At 37.5% G+C, this 25,258-nt stretch overlaps 2 protein-coding genes and 1 long non-coding RNA gene across 3 annotated transcripts in view; 2 read left to right on the forward strand and 1 right to left on the reverse strand.

Moving 5' to 3' along the window:
* LOC108367436 (uncharacterized) overlaps positions 1–14,654 on the forward strand; it is a 15,966-nt gene extending 1,312 nt beyond the window's left edge. The window contains exons 3-4 of the long non-coding RNA XR_001848250.1: positions 2,880–2,890; positions 14,480–14,654. This is a non-coding gene — a long non-coding RNA (uncharacterized LOC108367436). The remainder of the gene's footprint in view (positions 1–2,879; positions 2,891–14,479) is intronic.
* Positions 1–25,258, forward strand: part of Cox17 (Cytochrome c oxidase copper chaperone COX17) — a 75,352-nt gene that overhangs the window by 46,296 nt on the left and 3,798 nt on the right. The window lies entirely within an intron of this gene.
* LOC108367433 (probable ATP-dependent RNA helicase DDX10) lies at positions 8,234–10,613 on the reverse strand. The gene is made up of 2 exons (XM_017622044.1): positions 10,209–10,613; positions 8,234–10,122 (listed from the first exon to the last, which is right to left on the reverse strand). Exons 1-2 carry the CDS (start codon positions 10,494–10,496, stop codon positions 8,269–8,271), a joined length of 2,142 nt encoding a protein of 713 aa, XP_017477533.1. The 5' UTR covers positions 10,497–10,613; the 3' UTR covers positions 8,234–8,268.

The following is a 25,258-nucleotide window of genomic DNA, read 5'->3' on the forward strand; positions in this document are numbered from 1 at the left end:
GAATAATCATTTTTATTATGCAAATTCTTCTATAAATCATGTCGTTGTGTTAAATTATTCTTTACCTTATGTGTGCACACGTTGTCACAAGCGAAAATTAAGAAAATTGCAGTAAAAAGCCACCACCAAATTGTAAACAACGAACAAATGTTAAAAAACGGCTAATGTCAAAGTCGCCCAACCTTTTTCCTAAATGCGATTATAACGGGCTACTAAGAAGAAGGCGTGATCTTGTATTTTTGGTTCATGCTGTTCTAGTTATATATGTATCTTGTGAAAGTGAAACATGACTTTTGCTAAGGCACCGATGCCAGATCGGAAATTTATTACACTTCTTTTTAGAAATATTTCGCGAAAAGTTACGTTACCAGACTTCCACCTTAACAATAGTTTTTATAAAAGATTATTAATTTTAGTTAAATAAATCATTAAAGAAAATTTCTTATTTTGGAGATAAATCTAATCTGTGGAAAGTGAAGTAAAGCGAAGTAGAATGAAGTGACGTAGTGATGGCTTCCAAAGTGAAGTGAAATACTTCAATTGAAGTGACGGCGGCAGCGCTGAACACCACCTTGTATAAATTCGCCGCGGTACTGCTGAATGTCAAACTGATGTGTTTGTTGTAAACAAGGCGAATTTATACAAGGTGGTGTTACTGGCGAATTTAGATTTTCGTCGCGGTACATATTTGGGGTGTTCACAGTTCGTTCCAAATAGCGTCTCAAAATGTAGACGTCTACATTTTAAGACGTTTTCTAACCGTAAAATCTGTGGTGTTGTTGTTTCCCATACAAAATTGGAAAACGACGCCGTCTACATTTTGTCACACTCAAAGGTATGTTTTTTACGCGTCTACATTTTGCGACCTCGCAGCAGGGTTGCATTATGGCAATACTTATCACATTTTTTTTATTTATTGGGCACGTTTTCTGTATTTGCATTTAATTTGAGCGCAATTTCTGATGAAAAGAAACAAATCAAGGAAAAGAAATAACAAATATTACGAATTGGTAATTAAGTTAAATAATTACAATTTTTCAGAAACAAAATCGAAAGGCGACATATAAAAAATGCACGCAAGGAAGAAATGTCTGGCAACACCAGCAAAGTTTTGAGACGATTTTGCGACGACTGCTAGAAAGGGGCGCTCACAGTTTGATGCTAAAGATGTCTCAAAATGTAGACGTCTACATTTTCAGACACAATTTGGAACGAACTGTGAACACCCCAATTAATGTCAAAATAGTGTGTTTGTTGTAATATGAATTCGCCTTGTTTACAACAAACACATCATTTTGACATTAATATGTACCGCGGCGAAAATCTAAATTCGCCAGTAACACCACCTTGTATAAATTCGCCTTGTAGTCGACACTCGAAATTGTGTGCAGGCTCTTTGGGTGGCGTTGCGGGAGCTGTTAGCCGAGGAAGCAACCTAAGACCTGAGCAGGTTCTTAGGCTACTCCATCCGTTGCACCTCGCATAAGTGGAATTCGGATGGAGTCGTGTCTGGCAGAAGTAGATTTCTGGTCCGAGGTTAGACTCAATACCCGCATGGACGAAAAACGATTAATGGAGTTGGCCGATCTAAACGGGGTTAGGTCGCCAAAACAACAGCTCTTGGTCGGGTAAAACCAGAGTCGTGGGAATGGCGTTAATAATACACCTTCTGACTTTCTTTGCTGAATTTTGGGCACGTTCCGCTAAAATGCACTTCTACCAAAATGAAATTAGGTCGCGCGGGCATAACTTATTTTGACAATGAAATTAAGCCGCGATCAAAATATTTACGCAGCGCGGCCAAAATTCATTTAGACAAATGAAATTAAGCCGCGACAAAAAATTAAATGAGGCCGCCGAAAAAATAAGAAAGCGGCCATAACCCACGCGGTCTTAATTGCATGCCCAAAAGTAAACGGAACAAGTGCAGAATGGCACCCTGAAATTGTGCATATGGAAACTGTGCATACGAAATAATGCATATGAAAAAAACCGAAATAATGCATATGAAAAAAACCGAAATGATGCATATATGCACAGTTTCGGTTGAAAACCGCAATAATGCATATTAGAAAAACCGAAATTATGCATATACACTGTTTCTTTTGACAACCGAAAGAATGGCACCCTGAAATTGTGCATATGGAAACTGTGCATACGAAATAATGCATATGAAAAAAACCGAAATAATGCATACGAAAAAAACCGAAATAAAGCATATATGCACAGTTTCGGTTGAAAACCGAAATAATGCATATGAAAAAAAACCGAAATAATGCATATATGCACAGTTTCGGTTGAAAACCGAAATACCGCATCTGAAAAAATCGAAATAATGCATACATGCATACTTTCGAAACCCGGAATAACGCATATGAGAAAAACGAAGTAATGCATGCATGCAGAGTTTCGGTTCAAAACCGAAATAATGCATATGACAAAACCCAAATTAATGCATACATGCACAGTTTCGACTCAGAACCGAAATAATGCATATGACAAAAACAGAAATAGTGCATACATGAAAACGAACTTCCTTCTGCATAGGCGGACTTCGGCCGCGCTTAGGGATTATAAAGGTAAGACCGCACTTAGCGACGCGATACAGCAGCGGCACTACGCGACACGGCGCGACACTTTTTGGAATATCGCACTGAAACTGCATCGGCGCGACACTTCGCTGCAAATTTTTTAATTTATTTGTGTCAAAACCTTCAAACAAGATGGATGCCAGTGACGCTGTTGTAATTTTAATGCCTTTTATTTTTATTTTCCTTGGCGAATTCTTCTCAAATATTATATTTCTTTACATACAATTTTCTTCTTGAATGAAATGCATGTGAATATTGACTCAAAATTGGAAATCCAAGTACTTCAAGTTAAAAATATAGTACGAAATGTTATGTCGTTCCGCTAGGTATACCGCGCTACGCGGCACCGGAACTGCGCGACACCACGCGGCGCGACATTTTTGCCTAGTTGGTCAACTTCGCCGCGCAGCGTCGCGTCGCGTAGCTCCGCTGCAGCGTAGTGCGGTATGCTCCATAAGAATACATGCAAAGAATATTTTGCCGCGCTGTGTAGTGTCGTGTCGCGTCGCCTAGTGCGGTCGTACCTTAACCCTTACTAAGGGCCGTTTTCACCATGTCTAGTTAATTCTAACTCCCAGTTAAACATCTTTATCGACGTTATCGACACCCATCATATAAGATGTGATCGATAAAGCAGTTAACGTGCTTAACTGAAGGATGTACCTCCAGTTAGCGTTAACTAGACATGGTGCAAACGGCCCTAAGTAGAACTCTCCGGAAAAGAAGGGCGGAAGTATTTTTGAGCAGAACTTTTTTCTGCGTAGGCGGCCTTCGGCCGCGCTTAGGGATTATAACCCTTACTAAGTAGAATTCTCCTTTCTGTGTTGCCGGAAAAGAAGGGGACGGAAGTATTTGTGGGCAGAACTTCTCTCTGCGTTGGCGGCCTTCGGCCGCGCTTAGGGATTATAACCCTTACTAAGTAGAATTCTCCTTTCTGTGTTGCCGGAAAAGAAGGGGACGGAAGTATTTGTGGGCAGAACTTCTCTCTGCGTTGGCGGCCTTCGGCCGCGCTTAGGGATTATAACCCTTACTAAGTAGAATTCTCCTTTCTGTGTTGCCGGAAAAGAAGGGGACGGAAGTATTTGTGGGCAGAACTTCTCTCTGCGTTGGCGGCCTTCGGCCGCGCTTAGGGATTATAACCCTTACTAAGTAGAATTCTCCTTTCTGTGTTGCCGGAAAAGAAGGGGACGGAAGTATTTGTGGGCAGAACTTCTCTCTGCGTTGGCGGCCTTCGGCCGCGCTTAGGGATTATAACCCTTACTAAGTAGAATTCTCCTTTCTGTGTTGCCGGAAAAGAAGGGGACGGAAGTATTTGTGGGCAGAACTTCTCTCTGCGTTGGCGGCCTTCGGCCGCGCTTAGGGATTATAACCCTTACTAAGTAGAACTCTCCTTTCTGTGTTGCCGGAAAAGAAGGGCGCAAGTATTTTTGAGCAGAACTTCTCTCTGCGTAGGCGGCTTTCGGCCGCGCTTAGGGATTAAAACCCTTACTAAGTAGAAGTAAATAATTTATATTAGAAAAAAAGGAAATTATCCATATGCACACTTTCGTTAGAAAACCGAAATAATGCATATAACAAAAACCGAAATAATGCATGCATGCACAATTTCGGTTCAAAACCGAAATAATGCATATGTGAGAGACGAAGGTATGCATACATGCACAGTTTCGGGTGAAAACCGAAATAATCACAGTATATACAGTAATAAACCTTTTTGAGTACACGTCGGGGGGTAAAATCTGATCAGGGTTGATAATGAGAAGGACCATGAATTTTGCTGATTCAGAGTTGCATACAAAATTACTGTGGTATGAAAGGGAACAACAACCGCACTAACGCAGAGTGGCACAGGTAATTTTGTAAACAAACACTTTTCTTATCATTTTAAAAAGATAATTGCTATTTATTTCCCAATATTCAGATATCCAGCTTGTAGCCAGATACAGTGGCTTGTGAGGTTCACTAAAATCGACTCATCATATTGGAACAGCTCAGGGTAATGGACCATTGAATGTGTTGGCTGAACTTATGACCGCCATGACCAACGCACTCGCCAACCAAATGCGTGTCTTGAATTTATATGGTAGAAATTCATAGCAATTGCTATTGCATGTGTGTATGATCCATATTTGTGATATTCTACACTTTGATGTTAAGGGCCGGTTACTCAATGTCTGGTTATCACTAATCTCCGGTTAAACATAGTTATCGACGTTACCGACCCCCTGTTGTATGAATGGAATCGAATACGTCGATAACAATGTTTTACCGGAGATTAGTGTTAAAAAGACCTTGAGTAACCGGCCCTAAGGGCCGGTTGTTAAATGTCTGATTAACACTAATCGGAGGTAGAAGCTCTGGTTAAGTACGACAGCTTTATCGATCACATGTTATATGCATGATGTCGAAAACGTCGATAATGATGTTTAACCGGCAAGTAGTGATAACCAGACATTGAACAAGCGGCCCTAAGGGCCGGTTACTCAATGTCTGGTTATCACTAATCTCCGGTTAAACATCGTTATCGACGTTACCGACTCCATGTTATATGCATGGAGCCGAACACGTCGATAATGATGTTTAAACGGAGATTAGTGTTAACCACATATTGAGTAAACGGCCCTAAGTATTTTTGAGGAGTTCCGCTCAAACTTGGGTGTGCTTAATGAGCTGTCAGGGCGAATGCGCTGGCAGGCATTGGAGTCTCTATAACTAAACAAACATTGTTTTTTTGGAATAAAGATTTAAATATATTCGGAAATTTTGAGTTTTCTTTGATAAATACACAAAATTCACGTTTTTTAATAAAAAAAATACGATTGAGTTGCCAGTTTATAGAAACGCAAGCGTTAATTATGTAGTTAACTATGGATATTATTCTTAATTAAGCATTGATACTATACTTAATCTACATTTTGTTCATAAATAACACAATTATATAAATTTTATCCTCGAGAAGACCTTTTTCTATTCATCAGGCGAAATTCTCCACAGTAAGTGTTGCCGTGCGCGCAAAACAAAAACGCTGCACACAACCCAAAAGTAATCCTCGGGGGCCAATTGGTGAAAAACTGCGAAAAGGTTTATTACTGTATATACTGTGGAAATAATGCATATAACAAAACCCGAAATAATGCATGCATGCACAGTTTCGGTTGGAAACCGAAATAATGCATATGAAAAACCCGAAGTAATACATACATGCACAGTTTCGGTTGAAAACCGAAATAATGCATATGAGAAAATACCGAAATTATGCATATGCATACTTTCGCTTTAAAAGCGAAATAATGCATATAAAAAAAAAAAACGAAGTAATGCATACATGCACAGTTTCGGTTGAAAACCGAAATAATGCATATGGCAAAAACCGAAATAAAGAATACATGCACAGTTTCGGTTAAAACCGAAATAATATCTAAGGGCCGGTTGTTCAATGTCTGGTTATCACTACTTGCCGGTTAAACATCATTGTCGACGTTTTCGTCACCATGCTTATAACATGTGATCGATAAAGCACTCTAAGGGCCGGTTGTTCAATGTCTGGTTATCACTACCACTACACTATCGACGATTTCGCCATGTAACATGTGATCGATAAAGCAGTAGTTGTGCTTAACCGGAGCTTCTACCTCCGATTCGTGCTAATCAGACATTGAACAACCGGCCCTAAATGCACAGTTTCCATATGCACAATTTCGGTGCGCCGTGCAGAATACCTGCATTTCTCTACTTTGAACTTCAATAGGGGCGTTCGACAAGTCAAAAATTTGTAATAGTTTTCCAACTAGTTTTTACTTCTAGAAATGTTCGCTTAAAAAAGGCTTATAAATTGAAAAATGTTTGTAAACGGCAATTTAAAAAGCTTTTTAAATTTTTTATTTTTTTATTAATAAGGCAATAAAAATATATGATTTACAATAACTTTTAACAAAGGAAATACGAAATAAGGTGATTTTTGCGGAAGTGGGTATTAGTGAATTTCAGTGCATTTAAAGTTTCTGAGGTTTCGCTTACTTTTAGATCAGAATTGTCAAAATTGAGAAATTCAAAGTAACAGTACAATAATCATCGAAAAGAAGATTGCGCCCTGCTGTGATGATGAGTAAATTTACCACAATGAGGAAGAATATAATTAAGTGAAAAAATTTTATTTTTACAAATTTAGTGAGCAGTAACGCGTTTCAAGAACGATATTTCAGACAAATCGTTAATGAACAACTATTTTTCCTTCCCGTCTGCTTTGGTTTTGGCAAAAAGTCATTTCAACCATTAAATAATATTATTTGCAAGAACCATTCACTAAAATTGTAACTAACTTTTTATTATTTATTAATTCCTTTTTGATATTCAGCTATAACAAGATGGAAAAAAAATTATGAACCAAAATTAGTAATATTTTTATGAATGTAGTTATAAAAGTTCACAGAGGAAACGCCGGAAAACAATGTATTGGCAACAACATAAAATGTATGGCAATTTAGATGTCAACAGAATAATAACTACGATAAAAAAGCATGAGAGAAGTGTGCGAAAAACGGTCAACAAATTTCTTATAAAATATTTTGATTTTTGCTGGGTGTAAATGAAAACTCAATGAGTATTAAGGAAAAGAAAAATTTAAAATAATAAACAGAAAAAAGATGGGTGCACCAAAACTTGAGTTAAATGTTTTTCCCAAATTCTTAAAAGGAAAACAAATCGATTTTTTTAATGTTACTTTACATCTATTTTCTTTTTTATGAATAAGGCCATAAGCATGTACCCTTTTTATAAATACATCTTATAGCAATATGCTATATATTTATTTATATACTTTTTGGCTGGCGAAATATGTAATTTTTCAACTTAATAAAAAAGCGTCTTCAACCACATTACTTTTTTTTTAATATTGAATGGCACAACACAACAACTCTTTTTGTTGCACGAAACCCTTGAACACGTGCCTGTCATCTATTTCTTCTGTTTCGACATTTCGGTATTTTGCATTTCTTTAATTTTGACGTCATTCGCATTGTCAGATTTTTGAAATTCGTTTTGGTTCGACATTCTGCTATTTCATAATTCTTTCATTGTCATGTCATCCATTTTCCATTTCTTCGCATCGTCGAAGGTGCCTGTCAAACACTGCCGCCATCATGCTTTTCAGTTTGGCAGGCCCGTCCGCTGTTTGGCAGGCACGTCCGCTGTTAGAAAGAGAATAGACAAAAAGGGGCATAGGATTCCATACTTGTGTAAGTATATACGATGCATTCGGCCAATCAAATTTTCAAAGTATATCAAAGCAAATTGAAGTCAGCAAGGCGCGCAAAGCAAGCCTGCATTGGGCCAGCGCCTTAAAGACCCCTATCGATCCTAATATAAATTTTTTTAATCAGAGAAATGTTGTTCCCAGCTTCTACGTACTTTGAACTTCAATAACACCAGTAATTATTATTTCCCGCACAAAAAAATTATACCGTTATGATCAGGACTATGATCGATTCTAATATACATTTTTTAAATTTGGGAATTGTAGGTATTCCACATTTAAGCCAAGTAAACTAAACATCGCATCGCGGAAAAATTATCAGTTTCACAAATTTTTGCTCTACAGAAACTCCTAACAACCCAGCGATCTTCAAAAAAAACTACTTTTAGTTCAAAAACTTTTTTTATTAAATTCGTATGCAAAAACCTAAGCTTTATATGATAAAATTTTTGCTGCTATTAACTCGGCATCATTCAATGAAAGTTCTGAGGTAAACTTTACTTTTTTAATAGTACGCTCCTCACGGTCGTCTATATTGATTTGCGATGCTTCCCTTTTTTCCGCCCTTTTAGGATTTGAAATGTATATCTTATCAGGATCTGGTAACCAGGTCAAATCCACGTTGTCATCGCTTTCACTATAAGCATCATCGGTCTTTGGATCTTCGTCGGCCAGTTTTTTCAGCTTATCCTTCTGTTTTTTGTGGCGATATTTCACGAGTTCTCTAAACCGTTCTTTATCATATTTATCTTCTTGTGATAAAATTCGTTTTGCAACCTCAATATTTATTCCTCCAGCATTTTTTCCATAATCAGTGGGCAGTTCATATTGAAGTTGCCTTCTTTTATCTATTATTACATTACCCTCATCATCAAAATTCATTTTCTCATTTATTTTAATTTTTTTTCTTATAGCCCTCTTTGCTACCGCAGCTTTTGTTAGCACTTTAGTTCTTTTGGGAAGATCTATCGGGACATTTGCGGTATTTACAAGATCATGATCAATTCGTTTTACTGAAAGAAAATCGTCATTATCAGAATCGTCTTGCATAAAATTATTTGGCTCATCTAATGAGTTCGAAACCGAGGAATTTTTCTTTTTTGATAGGCGCTCTAAAAAGCGTACTCGTGGAGTGACAGCGAGACCAAGGGAAATGGCGAAGGATTCGAAATTTATGTTGAATACATTGAACACATTCTTATTTTTCATAAGGAATACGGATTTAATGTACGATAAGAAGGCACGTTGCGCTGATGCTTTCAACTCGGTATTTTGCGCTAAAGCGGCTTCTATTTTCAGCCTTGGCGAAAAAAGTTTTTTCGGATCAATGTGTATCTTCTGGATTTGTATATTACACGTACGCAGTTCCCTTATCATACCTGATTCCTCGGAAGGTGTCAAAACAAGTAGACTCTCGCCTCGCGCTTTATTTCTTGCAGTCCTTCCAGCTCTATGTATGTATTGGACTGCATCTTCGGGACAATCCATCTGGACAACCCAGTTTACTGTTGGGAAATCTAAACCGCGCGATGCAATATCAGTTGCAAATAGTACAACATTGCTTTTGCGAGTAAAATCATTATATATCGCGATTCTTCGATCTTGATGCAAACTACCGTAAAGTGCTAACAAGCTGGTACCAGGGCGAAGTTTACAAAATATTTCGAAAACATATTTTACCTGTTTACAACTGGTAAAAAATACAATCATTTTTTGTTTGAGGTGGTTGTTTATAAAGGACCATAAGACAGTAATTTTGTCTGCCAGCTCAATTACGACGTAATTTTGTTGCAAAAGAATCGGTATTATGTCTTTGGAATTATCTTTTTTACTGCCAATGAATATTGGGTCACGTAAGTTAAGACGTGCAATATCCTTCACAGAGTGGGTTTGGGTAGCGGAAAATAATAGAGTTTGCCGTTCTGTTGGAAAGTTTTCTATAATGGCGTTGAGAGTTTCCTCAAATCCCATATCCAAGCACCTGTCAGCCTCGTCTAATACTAAAAGTTCCATGGTACTGGCATTAAATAAGGGATTTTCATCCATATGCTGCAAGAGTCTGCCAGGTGTACATATTAATATGTTACACTGATCCATTCTATTTCGTTCATACTTCAGGTTTTTACCACCAATTATGAGTCCAGCAGAAAAATCATGGTATCTACCGATTCGTTTTAATGTCTCAAATATTTGATATGCGAGCTCACGTGTGGGCGAGATAACTATCGCACATACTCCATCAGAACGTGACCACTTGTTAATGAATAAATGTTCAATAACCTGAAAACGTATGATGGTATTCAATTTAGATAAAACAATTAACCTATAATTTGTTAGAATATAAATAAATAAAACCAAGTACATACTGGAACGAGGAAAGCTAATGTTTTTCCACTGCCAGTTACCGCAGTTCCCATGACATCTTTTCCTATTAAAGCTGGCAATATGCCATTTCGTTGAATGTCTGTCGCTTCAATATAATTGGAATCCAACAAACCGTTTAATGTCTTTTGGGACAAAGGCATATCCTCAAATCTTTTGACTTCTGATCCAACCGACGCAGAATCATACTTCATCTTGAGTTCTCCAATCTCTTGATCATTATTATAGAAGTTATTAACCTTCCTATTATGTTTTATGAACTTAGTTTTCATCTTTAGATGAATTACTAATTTGACAGTAAATAAGTTGACAAGAAAATATGCTTAAAAAAATAGATAACAGGTGCAAGTCAACAGAACCGAGGTTCTTTCATCGACTAAATTAAAGATCGATGAATCGATGGGGACAAAAGGATACAAGTACATACTAAAGCTGATGCCAGATAAAACTATGTGGCTTTGCGTGACATTTATAACTTTGCCAGCAAAGCGCCAGAAGCAAAAAGTATGCCGCAATGAACGCCAAGAAAACAATTTTGTTCTGATTTTTACTCCTCAAAATTGCTGTGGATTTCATTTATTTAGCTTTAAAAATATCAGCAATGTAATTAAATTTTATGTTTTTGCATGAAAACTCGAATTTGGACGAAACAAAATAAATATTAAAGCGGCTGATTGTCAACGCGCGCAAAAAGTTGAGAGTTGGCCATCTTTTCGGTTCGCGCTGCGGCTGAAGCGATCTATGTGACATGCTTTGTGCATTTTCATACATTTCATATTTGCTGTCAAAGCGAATCTGTCACGCAACGCGAAGCAAAAGTTTTATCTGACATCGCCTTAAAGGCCGGTCCACATAGAACTTTCGTGTTAGCTTTGGCGTTGGCGTTGGTTTGACAGAACGCACGTTAAAAGTATGCTTGCTACAATGAGCGCTTGGCAGCGAATGCTTGGGCCACTACATTAATATACTAACGACAGATAAATTAATATTTCATATCAATAATTGCATTAAAAACGATATTTCTTGCCCGCACTTGATTAAAAAGGAAAATATTTCACATAATTTTATTTATTTGCAACAGCTGACGAGCGACGCACGCGAAAAGATGAGAGTTGGCCATCTTTTTGCTTTGTGTTGGCGTGAGCGTTGTCGAATTTTGGCTATGTGGACGGCTGCATTTGAATTCATGTATTCATAGTCAGCTGTTGAAGCGACGCCAACGCCAACGCAACGCCAAAGTTCTATGTGGACGGGCCTTAAGAGTGGGTAACTCAGCAAATTTATAGGAGTTGACTCAATGACTCCAACTCTCTTTAAAGAGTCAGCTCATTCAACTAACTCATTCGACTATTTGTATGTTACACTCATTCGTATCGTAGACTCGTTTTGAGGCATAGATGCGGTATAGCGGCCGTTAAGATAAAACAAAACTTTAAAGTGGGCGGGGTCAGCTCCTTTCTACTGATTTGAAAGGTGTAATTTTTTTTGTGTGCAAATTAATAGGGTGGTGCTAGGGGGAGGGTAAAGGTGGAATTTTCAATATTTTCAAAAGCTTATATTTCGAAACCTATTGTACCGAATTTCAAAATGTGGATATGGTTGGAAAGGCAATTGATTTGATATGCACATCTTTATATATCTTACATACATACATATTTCGAGAAAAACTAAAAAAAAACGAAATTATAAGAATTTGTGAGATTTGACATAACACCCGCAATACAAAATACATGTGGTTGTTGTTGTTGTATTCTTGCCACCACCTTGTATAAATTCGCCTCGTGCAAAAACAAAATGCAAGACTTTGCCATGCTAAACACTGTGGCGAAGCGAGAGAGTTATATGGACAAATATGAGCCACTATGATTCAATTGATTCATGTGAGCCCTACGGCATCAACTGAGTTACTGAGTTAAATTTTTTTTGGACAGGGAGTCTGAGTTACCGATTCACTTATAGGAATCAACTCAATAACTCAACTCTGAGTTGAGTAACCCACCTCTAGTACATACAAACACATACTACGTTTATGCGACAGAATTCGTGAACAGTTGGGCATTATTCGAAAAAATTGTTATTTAGATAATTATTCGCATAAAATTTTATCCGTAATATAATTAATCGCAAATAACTTATTCACGAATAAATTATTCGTGAATAAATTTCTTGCGAATAATTTATTCGTTATTTTAAATAATGAATAAAAACTCATTTTTAACACATCGAGCCACCTTTTACTTTTTTTTCTATTGTCAAGGATTGTGAGTTAGCTGAATTCTGTTTACTATTTTATCAAGAATACTAGCCCATTCCCTCTGGTTTCGCGGCCCCTGATAAGATTTTTTGCGTTGGCCAATGCAAGAATAGCGATGAAAACCAAATATGGGTAAAGTAAAAATTCTTAATTTAGGTTGAACAACTAAAGACCCTTCTCACACATATTTCTGCCAAAAAAATAGCGCTCTGATGCTATATGCAAGAAAAAATTCCTTTCAATGTCATGAGCTTTACCGATGGTCTTATTTCCACTTGTGAGATCTTTTTTAAGCGTGCGTAATCTATTTCTATGATCTTGCAACTACAACATTGGTCCGATGCGTCAACCTCTAGTCTTATGTCATGTAGGCCAACAAAAGTCCTTATAAGGAAGCTGAAGAGCACAGATGTGCGTTTTCTATTATAGGAGAGCCAAAAATCCTCGATGTAAAATTTGGCCATTGATATACCAACAGTGGTCTTTCTTGGAAGGATGTGGTCGAAACTTTCCTTGCTGATTCGCTACTTTTAAAATATCCAGGAGCTGGTTTCCTTGAGTCTTACTGCTGCAGCAATGGCCGCCCGAGCAATTTCATCAAGCGGAGGTAGATGCAAGGTCGCATTTAGGGTGTATGACGACGTGAGACATCGTAAATTCGTATAATATAAACATAAAAAACAAAGTAGTCCAGACATATGGGGTTTCTAATGATTTCGACTGCAGCACCATTATGAATTGCAACCTGGTTGTACAATAAATAGAGATTTTCTAAATAACTCAACTGCAGCGCCACCTTGCGGGTCCATTTTTCGCATAAGTATTTTTCATTATGCAGGAAGAACACATTTTGAATTTGAACGAAATCAGTTCATAAATACGGCTTTTATAAATAACTCGGCTCCATCGCAACCAAGGAGTTTTCTAGTAGCCTTTAATAGGACTTTATGCGCATGGAATAACCTCCGAAAATTTGATTTAAATCTATCCAGGGGTTTGAGTTAAATCGTAACAAAAACGGTTATCATTTTATACATAAATATATGTAAATATCTATATACATAAATTACTTGTTTTATTATTATTTTATTCGTTATTGGAATATTTAATGAAGATAATAATTATTCGAATAACGAATAAAATAATTTATCCGTCATTCGAATAATTTTTTTTTTGAATAAACAAAATTATTTATTATTTATGAATAACAAGAAAAACAATTTATTCATTTGTTATTCGTCATTCGAATAAATTTTGCCCAACTCTGTTCGTGAATTCTTCATTTCATGAATTCAAAAATGGTCCCGTTTATGCATAGTTCGCGAATTAATGAAATAAAGTGATTTGAAAAAGTGGCAACGCACTGGCGGGAAACTAAACAGTAGGGTTGTGATTTTTTGGCCTCCTTTTGAATTTGCAAAAGCCGTTGGTGCCAGGCAATGCACCTTATTTTATTTAAATTGGTTTTAATACATTTTCAGTTTTTTCTATTTGAATTTACTTTGGCTGTATTTCTTTATTCATTCTGAACGTTTGGAATAAACTTTTTTGTTTACTTATTCTTTAGAACGTTCCTGATGATATGTTAACGTATATTTCAAACGCATTCTGTTTATTCCGGCTGTGAAATGGGATCATCCGGAATGTATCTTTATAACGCAGCCTTTAGATTTGACCAATTCCACATAACTTTTCCAGTGTTTAAAATCCTGGTTATGCAACTCATGGTTATTATTCTAAAAACATCATAACTCTAGTAAACAGCTGTTTGTGGAACGTGGCGTTGCCGGACTTGCACTTTACGATTTCATGAAATGATGCCGAATTCGTGGTTAACTTTCGTGTATAACTGAATTCATGAAATGGTGTTTATGCAGCCAATTTTAACCCAAATTCATGAAATGAATTCGTGAATTAGCCTACGCATAAACGTAGTAAAAGTTGCCAGCTTGCTAAATGGGAACAATTAAAGAATACCCACCGTTTCCCCACCTAAAATAGGAGTCGATAGAGCTTTTTGAGCTGATTATAACGGTACTAAAATTTAATTGCAGATATTAAAATTAAGCGAGATATCGAAGGTCAAAGATCGAAATTTGCTTTTGGAAAAACCGTAATATCTCCAAAACTAGTAAAGCGTGTGTAAAAGTTAATAAATAGTTTTAAAGGAAATTAATGCATCCTTCTTTTGGTCTGCATTCCTTGTGACTTGCATTTCTAATTTCTGATGAAAATGGGGTTTTATAAAAAATATATGAAAAAATTCGATTTAAACTGCTTTTTTTCAAAACTAGCCTTATTAGTATAGTGTTGTCGTTCTTTTGGTATAAAGAAAATTAATTTCCCTTTCGTTTGATATGCGTATGTCTATTTGTACTTGCGTCCACAGTATTTTTGCGTAGTATTAAACATAGGCGGCCTTCGGCCGGGCTTTAGGATTACAACCCTTACAAAATAGAATTCTCCTTTTGGCGTGCACCAACTGGGGCTACCGCCTTAGCCTTAGGAAAGGATGAGGTAACTAGAATTCCCTTTCTGTGTGGTAAACCTGGGGCTGCCGCCCCAGTGATGTCTATTATGGTTACTGATAAAATAATCATTTGTCGAACCAAAATACCGCATTGTTTTTGCAAAAATATTCCAGCATTAATGTGATTTCGCACAAATCACAGAGAATTCGTTAAAATAAATTATAAAGTAATACGGTAAAAAAAAATCCCCAGAATTGGTCAGTCAATATAACTTAAAAAGCAAAATATATAGTAAAATGCAAAAATTAAGTAGTTATATGATACATCAAACAAAACAAAATCAAATATAAATTTCAGAAAATATATTTATGGATTATGTTAATAATCCATTAAAAAAAACCATAAAAACAAATTTTTTTTGCGTATATTTTTACTAAGCCTCTTNCAAAATCAAATATAAATTTCAGAAAATATATTTATGGATTATGTTAATAAGGCGTTTAAAAAAACCATAAAAACAAATTTTTTTTGCGTATATTTTTACTAAGCCTCTTTTTTTCCACAAATGTCTTATACAAATTCACAAAATATGTATATCAAACGAAAGATGTTTAAAATACCTTTCGAACGTGGTGCCTTATTTTTAATTAATTGGTTTCGAAGATGTTAACAGTTTCCGAAATCCAAAATTTCATCTTTAACCCTGAATATCTTCTACAATTTTTATTTCTGCAATATAAAATTTATACGTGTGCTCAGCATTTACAACTCTATTAAACTTCGTCCCTCCTTTTTCTCTATCGAAACGGTGGGTATTCTTTACTTATGCCGTAAAATGATACCAAATTTGGTTACTTTTATTTTCTTTGGTAATTTGGTAACTTTCCGGCTAAATGCAAAAAACATTAAAATATTTTACAATAGGGCTGTTCAGGATGGGAAAATTTTCCTTAAATTCGGTATAAATTAAAAAAAAAAAAATTAGGCCCATAGAGGAGTTTTGCGATTCTAAAAGTGAAAACTCCAGAGCGCGGAGGCTTTTATTTAAAAAGTTAACTTTTAAAGTTGCACAATTCACCATATAAATTTCATTGATTAAGGCTTGTATGCAGCTCTCAATAAAAGCAATAACTCCATCTAAAATGACGTACAAGAAATGGCTAAGAAATTTTCTTGAGTCAAATTTCCTTAAGGCAGTACGCAGTTCTTAAGAAATTTACTACGCTTTCTACTACGGTTTTCTAAAGTTTTTTGTGAAAAAAGAGCACAAGGCAGCCTAGGTTTGCAACAGAAATATATGCCCGTTCCATTATTTCTTGAGGAAAGAGTGAGGCAACAGGCTGTGGGGTATCAAAAATGTCAAAATTCCTTGGACACAAACGCGAAATAATGGAAATTTTTTCTTGACCGTTTACTTGAGAGCTGCGTACAGGGCTTTACATGGAAGTGTGACAATAAACACACATATTGGTGCTACCAGATGATGAGAAAAGTAAAAACAGTGGTGGTTTTTGTATTCGCCTTATATTGAAAAAAAATTTAAAAAATTTCCATTATTTATCAAATTATCGATTTTTATAGGAAAGCGATGCAGGCCAAAATCTTTAATAAAAAATCGCGCGCTTTTTTATAAAAAAATTTTCATTATTTATCGAAGTATTGTTTTTGTTGTGAAAAAAGCGCCGCAGGCGAAAATTTGTAATAAAAATATTGCGCGATTTTTCATAAAAAATTTTCATTATTTATCGAAGTATTGATTTTTGAGAAACTTTCCAATACGGACGTTCATTAACAAAATGCATTTGCCATTGACAAAAATGCAACCCCGACCACCTAGGCCCCCTATGGGTCCCTAGGGACCTCTTAGAAAAATGGCCAAAAATCACAATTTTTACTTGCGTCCACAGTATTTTTGCGTATAATTCCTTTCGGCGTAGGAGGCCTTCGGCCGCGCTTTAGAATTATAACCCTTACCAAATAGAATTCTCCTTTTGGTGTGCACCAACTGGGGCTACCGCCCCAGTGATGTAGCCTACAATTCCCTTTCTTTGAGGTAAAGCTGGGATGTCTTTATGCAGAGATCTTTGTTTAACATATTTAAAAAAAAACATTATGCTCATTTATTCCCTACTGTTATCGAGACGCGTTTTATATTGTTAAAAAATAAAATACATTTCATGTACACAAAATACACGTTGCAAATATCATCTATACTATTATATAAAATTGATTATATGCAGTACGTTTGTAACGACTTATTTCTCAAAGTACTAAACCGATTTTAATATTTTTTTTTTTTTAAACGAAGCATTTGTAAAAAGACGCAGAGTGGCATACTTATATTTTTTATTCTTGGAAGATAAGCACCCTTTTTTTGGGTGTAAAGTTACAAAAAATTACAAAGACGTACAAGCATAAGCCTATTTGGTTGCCAAATACAGCGCACAGCTACGCGAAAAATCTGTACATCAGTGCCGATAAAACACGAGCTCACAAAGGCAAAAGAGATGTGTATGAGCGACGTGACTGCGCTATACCACATACATACACACATAAACGTATTTGAGCTAAACAGCGATCACTGATTGAACATGCTAAATACATACATATGTATGTGTGTACACATTCATAACCGAAAGGCAAAGCATCGCTTCGAAGTCATGGCAGTATGTGGTTGACACAACAAACTAATCATATGTATGTATGTATCCAAGTATGTCCATACACAGAGTTCAAAACAAACGAAACATTTCACGAATGATTCGTCCAAAGACACAAACTTTGCAAAGAAAAAAGAGTGCAAACAAAACGATTTCTGTTTCGCTCATTGACGAGAATTGGTAGATCGTTTTTCGTACAGATGAAGAGTGTAATCAGCTACAGCAATTTTTATTCGAAAATGAACCAAAGCTAACATCCGAGCAGTTATTAATATATGATAAGATGATATCTAGCGTAAAAAATAACACAGGATATGTTTTTTTTATAGACGCACCTGGAGGAACAGGCAAGACGTTCGTTACTTCACTACTTTTGGCTAAAGTTCGTAGCGAAGCCAAAATTGCTGTTGCTGTAGCCTCTTCTGGCATTGCTGCTACTCTTCTATGTGGGGGAAGAACTGCTCACTCCGCGTTCAAGCTACCTCTTAATTTTTCACCAGAACAACCCTGTATATGTTCGATAAAAAAAATAGTGCCGCCGCTGTTGTGTTCCAGAAAGCATCGCTAATAATATGGGATGAGTGTACAATGTCACATAAGTGTCATATCGATGCCGTGAATACAACACTTAAAGATTTAAGATCTTCTCCGGCGGTAATGGGTGGAGTTACTTTTGTATTCACAGGAGATTTTAGGCAAACATTACCGGTGGTCCCTAAGGGCACACGAGCAGATATTGTGAACGCGTGCTTTAAAAAGTCTGAAGTATGGTCACATACACAAAAATTAAAATTGTCTACCAATATGCGAGTTCAGCTTAGTAGAGATGGTCGTTCAAATCAGTTTGCTGAATACCTACTAAAAATAGGCAACGGCTCCACATCCATAACTCGCGACGGTTATATTACCATTACGGATGTTATGGGAAACTGTGTTACAACGATTGAGCAACTTATTGATCATGTATATCCAGATATGAATTATTTGCAGCACAAACACTCCAGCTGGCTATGCGAGCGAGCTATCGTCACTTCAACGAACTCTGCCGCAGACGAGATTAACAAGGCAATTTCGCAGAGAGTCTCAACAGAATATAAAGTATATAAGTCTTTGGACTCAGTGACAGATCAAGAAGATGTTGTTCACTACCCAACGGAGTTTCTCAACTTTCTTAACCCCCCGGGACTACCTCCGAATGAATTAAACCTTAAAAATGGTACGCCAATAACACTTTTGCGAAATCTTAAGCCTCCCTGTTTATGCAATGGCACACGACTCAAAATTACGCGTTTTATGCCTAATATTATTCAAGCGAAGATTTTAACCGGGCCTGCAGCAGGTGAAATCACTATGATCCCGAGGATACCAATGATACCAACAAATTTACCTTTTAGTTTCAAAAGAGTACAGTTCCCTGTCAGAACATGCTTCGCAATTACTATTAACAAGTCACAAGGGCAAACTTTTAATACTATTGGAGTTGATCTCCGGAGCGAAGTCTTTTCTCACGGCCAGCTATATGTTGCGCTGTCGCGAACTGGTGCCCCGCAGAATCAAACATTACTAATTCCTGGGAATGGAAAAGAAACTCGGAATGTTGTATTTACAGAAGTTTACAATAACTAAAAATGTACCTCCCTCTTACTTTATCTTTGGACTTTTTGTTTGTGTTTTTTTCAGTTATAGTCAAAACCTAACGGTTTGTTTTTTTCTACTTTGGAATTTAATTTTATTGCATTAAAAGAGCTTTAATAAATCATTTTTTATATCGTTGGAGAATCAAACAGTTATATTTCATTCGAATACAGATACGTACGTGGGCAACGCCACGGGTAAGTGCTAGTATATATATATAAATATAAGTGGGTCGACAGGCCCTGAGCGGTATTCACAGGGAATCGGTCTCAAGTTATGTAGACTCCCGCCCTGTGAATGCCGTTCTAGGCACACAACCACCTGACGTGGACGGGACAGAACTTTGTCTGCCTCGGGAGACCCGCACCACAATAGCCTAACTTCGCTCTGGCTATTGCAGCAGGCTAAACTCATACCTAAGCAGAATTAATGAGGACGTGCCCAACCAATGCCCGCCATGTGGAGAGTGGCCACATTACTCTCGGCACCTCTTCACAAGCCCCGTGAACCCAACCCAGTTAACGCCCCTGTCCTTGTGGACAGACCCTGTCGAAGTCGCACACTTCCTGGGCCTCCCCTTAGCTGAAACGGACGACAACGTTGACGGATGAACCGACCCGAGTGGGGTTTAGTAGCCGCTACAACAACAACAACAACAACAATAACATAAAATCTAGCTACTAACGAGGAAAATCGATAGATAAATAAAAAAGTTGTGAATGGTCAAATGAAAATACGCGCTGATTTTTTTTTTGATGAAATATGTGCAGGAAAGGTACTGTATTTAATCGATGTGGCGAGTGCAGAAATCAAGGCAACTTTAATACAATCTCGAATGTGTAAAAACGGCCACTGTTTATGCCAAAAGGAAAAAGGCTTTTAATACTTTTGGTAACTTGAACATTGCAAAGATCATATATACAGGGTGTCCTAGAAGTAACCTGCCAAACTTGAGGAGAAGGCAGGTGGGGTGGTGAGCTCTCTGATAAACAAAAAAATTTCAGGTAAAATTGTCACCGTTTTTGAAATATTTAAATTTTTTTGAATTAAAGAAAAATCGTGCCTTTTCATGTATTTTCTTTAACTGCATCTACAACAAAGGCTATACTTAGTAAATTTTTTAAGTAAAATACTTTCAGATAGTCGCTTCTCCATACTCAAATGCAATGTAGTTAAAATATATTAACGAACCATTATAAAATTAGGACTATATTGCGATTTTTAACTTTTTGATATTGTCTTCCCCAAATTTGACTATGTCTGGTGAAAAAAAATGTACTGAGCTATAACTTTACATTACATAAAAAAATTGCTCATTTAATAGATATTTCAGAAAGGTGCCATTCCTACTATTTCGAACAGAAAAAAACAGTTATAGCCGCTTTTGTGGGTAAAGGACTGAGACACGCTAGAATGTATTTAATAGATTTAAATTTAAGTTGTGTCAGGGTGGCTGTTCCCCACGTTGGGTGTTTACCATTCAGGAAGCACCTTTGTACCGCTCTGGATGATGGAGATAATGCCGTCCATCCTTTTTTTATGGGCAATAAGCAAACGTTTTGTTTTTGTAAAAATAAAGGCAACTTAGCATGTTCTATCCCTAATATTTACCAATTAATCCTAAGCTTCGTTGTTTTGTGTGTAAATGTCAGACAAAACAGAATAAATAAGAAAAATTACTCAATGGGAAATTATAAAAGCTTTTTAATGAGGGGGTTGCCAGAGTGTGAGTCGAGGTATGGTGAATAAAGTATCTCGCCGGGAAAGGGACAGAAGTAGGGTGAGCGCAATTGTGATTGGCTATAAGAAAACAATGAAGAGTATGCGGTAAAGAACGGTGTTTTGAATGCTGTTGAAAACAGCCAATATAAAGGGGTTAGCGGTAGGCCAGAAGTTAAAACTGACTCGTGTTATTGAAATCGACATCCAGTGCGGGAAAATGTAAAAAGGTGCGGCGTACAAAAAATAGCGCGGAGTGTCCTGTTTTTTGCAGTTTTCCAAAAATCCTAAGTAAGGAGAGGAAACGAAGTGTAAGTGGGCTAGAGAGGTCCGAAAATATACGCGACAACACAAGAGGACGCAAATCCGGAAGCTAAGGACCCTCCTAAAGCGGAAGAAAGGCTACCCGCGTTGAAGCAGCGCATGATTTGGAAGGCCATGGACTGGCTGTAGGAGTAGAGCACCCACGGGCTAGAGGCAGTGGAACAGGCAGGAAGTCTCCCGGCGAGATGTAAGTAAGAAACGCTTAGAAGATCAAGTTAGGTATTTATTTTTTTTTTTTGTGGTGAATTGCCCTAGTGTGCCAGGAGTTTAAATTTGTACGTCCGTACGTGGATGCAGAGGGGTGCGGCACAACTCGCTGGTGAGTGGTAGTTTTTTAAGTTATACCAAATTTTATACCTTTTACGAATGTGGTATGAGAGGGAATGCCCCATATCCCCAATAGCGCCAGGGAATTTTATTGGTGTCACCCGTTGAGTCGGTCAGCACGTGCTACAACCACTCTGTTAATTAACATTGTGTGAAGCTTTTGACCGTAAACTGCAGCAGGGAAAACGAGATCGAGGAAATCCAGGGGCGGAGTCAAGGCAATAGCTTTAAGATATTAATATTCTTTTTACCACACTTTCCGTCTCCAAATTAATTACTTGTAATTCGTGTTTAATTTTTGTCGGTGTCCCGTCAAACCAGGAAAACACCAAACCAACAATACCAATTTTAAAGACATTTTTTTGAGCTGAGAAGATCCGGCTCCCGGAAAACCATACATATATATGTATATATGCTTAAGAGAGCTCTTTTAGGTAGGCTGCTAGGGTTTCCTGTGGATGTTGCAGCGCCATAGTTGCGCTTTCAAGTTGGTTTTTTTTGTGCGATCGGAAATACCAGTCGAGATTCGTGTAGTATGTAAGTATTAGCGTATATTATAAACTTTGTGATTTTCTTTTGAAATGTTATGTAATAAATATTGTGTTGTAATCTGAAACTGATAAAAGGATCCCTAAATGGCTAGCTAAATTGATATAGGAGGGAGGGGAAGATGACGAAGGTTAGAAATTAAAAGAAGTGATTGGAGTAACACTAAAAAGGGGAACCGCCGGAAATGAACGACCGGAACGAGCGGTCCAAGGACGGGTGGGCTTCCTGTGGGACGATATATGCAGATGACGATTGGAACATCCGTCTCGCCTCAATGTGGCCAAGGGTTGAGAACCGCGCCAATAACATATGCTGAGCTAGCATGGGTAACCACATTGATGGAAGAAAAAAAAGGCGGATATGCAGGTACGTGTACGTGACAATAATAAATATGGCGCCCAAACTAAAACATAGGGATGACATCAGCGCCTCAGTNTTGCGGAGTCAAGGCAATAGCTTTAAGATATTAATATTCTTTTTACCACACTTTCTGTCTCCAAATTAATTACTTGTAATTCGTGTTTAATTTTTGTCGGTGTCCCGTCAAACCAGGAAAACACCAAACCAACAATATCAATTTTAAATAAATTTTTTTTTAGCTGAGAAGATCCGGCTCCCGGAAAACCATACATATATATATATATATATGCTTAAGAGAGCTCTTTTAGGTAGGCTGTTAGGGTTTCCTGTGGATTTTGCAGCGCCATAGTTGTGCTTTCATGTTTGGTTTTTTTTGTGCGATCGGAAATACCAGTCGAGATTCGTGTAGTATGTAAGTATTTGTGTATATTATAAACTTTGTGATTTTTTTTTTGAAATGTTATTTAATAAATATTGTGTTGTAATCTGAAACTGATAAAAGGATCCCTAAATGGCTAGCTAAATTGATATAGGAGGGAGGGGAAGATGACGAAGGTTAGAAATTAAAAGAAGTGATTGGAGTAACACTAAAAAGGGGAACCGCCGGAAATGAACGACCGGAACGAGCGGTCCAAGGACGGGTGGGCTTCCTGTGGGACGATATATGCAGATGACGATTGGAACATCCGCCTCGCCTCAATGTGGGNGTGGGCTTCCTGTGGGACGATATATGCAGATGACGATTGGAACATTCGCCTCGCCTCAATGTGGCCAAGGGTTGAGAACCGCGCCAATAACATATGCTGAGCTAGCATGGGTAACCACATTGATGGAAGAAAATAAAGGCGGATATGTAGGTACGTGTACGTGACAATAATAAATATGGCGCCCAAACTAAAACATAGGGATGACATCAGCGCCTCAGTTTGAAATTGGCGCCCGCGAATGAGCCAGAAAAGTAGATGTTCTGAGGAAAAAACCAGGGCAGGAATAATAGAAACCAGATGAAATAAACATGCAGCTCATTTATTTATAAATATATTTCAACCCAACAAAAAAAAAAAACAAAAAGGAAATTATTAGATAGTATACGACATACAATCCGTTCATCCAACCAAACGGGTCTGGCTATATGTGACCTCGTACCAAACCAATANTAGAAACCAGATGAAATAAACAGCTCATTTATTTATAAATATATTTCAACCCAACAAAAAAAAGGAAATTATTAGTTAGTATACGACATACAATCCGTTCATCCAACCAACCGGGTCTGGCTATATGTGACCTCCTACCAAACCAGAGACTTTTTAGGTGGAGCCCACACAAATTCAATGGCATCTGCATAGGAACGGGGGAGCAGGTGGTCAGACACCGACAATAGCCCACCGATGGCATAGTCGGATAGAAGAGTCCAGGCTAGAAGCATCGTCATTAAACAAATCCTTTTTTTTGTAAGTCAGAGAAGGGTACGTTACAAAGTTTAGTTTGACAGTTGGTTTATACTTATATATAATTATTATTTTTTCTTTCTTCAAGTCCGAATTGCTTAAAGCAGTAAGTGCTTGGAATGCAAAGAGACGTTGTGACCGCAAATGTCCAAACAATTGTGTAGCATAACGCGATAGATCTTCCAAAACAAAACAAAAAAAAATAAAATATCCTCCGACATTTTTAGTTATAGAAAGAGCATACGATCCCACAGGAATGATAAGGTCTGCTCCAATCACGACTATATATTAAAAAAAAAAACGGAAAAAAATAATAATAATAATAAATATTAATTATTTGAAACCCCGAAGTCATCTGAACCTCCCGCATGTAAATCAGACGGGTTTAAAGAATAAAAAGAGTAAATTGAGGGCTATAGGTAAAGAATATCACGCGGATGAAAGGTGTGCCCATCCCATACAAGACGCGCTCTAAAACTAGAAACGCTGCTATGCATTCAGCGAATGTGCCAAACCCTAAAGCGCCATGCGCAAACGACCCAGCGTTTATAGATCTCTCGGATCGAATTGGGGGCGGTAATGTTGGGGCAAGTGGTGGAGATATTAGGCAGGGAGACTCCAATAATTTACCAGGGAATCAAGATCGCAGTACAGGGGCGGTCCCAAAACAACATAACGAGTTGCAAATAACCCACTCAGTGGGAGTGCCAACACCCACCTTGACCTTTCCCCATCCTCCGTCCACTAACAATAGCGACGCTAACCTGTTAACAGTTTAACCAACGCGCGAGATTTTCGCAACGTGTTAGCGCCGGTTTAAAAGAAAAGGTGGCTGAGGTAAAAGACACTCTCTTAAAAGAGATGCGCGAGAGCTTGCCCGGTTTGAGCAGAACGACAGGTGCAGAAATGGAATCGTCAAGGTTAGGTAATAGGTCGCGAAATCGGAACAACAAAAGAGCAAGACACAACTCCAGTATCGATTCGTTTAATTCCGGACGCTCAGGAGAACTACATAGAAACAACAATATTAATCAAAACCATACAAACAGAAATAATTACGGTGCAATGTCCCATCCGGCTGCGTATGCATGCGCCTTCTCGGAGCCACCACCACCTCGCCAACCGCCAATAGCAGGTGCTGGGATTCCAACAGCTGTCTCCGAAGTCGCTCGTCCGGCATCTGGAAGAGAAAACAAATAAATTAGTAGATCGGAAATCAATATCGAAAAGTGGGGCATAAATTATCAGGGACATCGCGATTCTATGTCTATCGAAGATTTTTTG

The sequence above is a fragment of the Rhagoletis zephyria genome, unplaced genomic scaffold (genome assembly GCF_001687245.7).
Source record: "Rhagoletis zephyria isolate East Lansing unplaced genomic scaffold, Rhagoletis_zephyria_1.1 Rzeph_scaffold_02684, whole genome shotgun sequence".
Lineage (NCBI taxonomy): Eukaryota > Metazoa > Arthropoda > Insecta > Diptera > Tephritidae > Rhagoletis > Rhagoletis zephyria.

Excerpts from the sequence above, each read along its gene's own strand:
- LOC108367433 (XM_017622044.1), bottom strand. The coding sequence starts at position 10,496 with ATGAAAACTAAGTTCATAAAACATAATAGGAAGGTTAATAACTTCTAT. Across the intron at positions 10,123-10,208 it reads CATTAGCTTTCCTCGTTCCA|GTTATTGAACATTTATTCAT; the intron begins GTATGTACTTGG and ends ATACGTTTTCAG.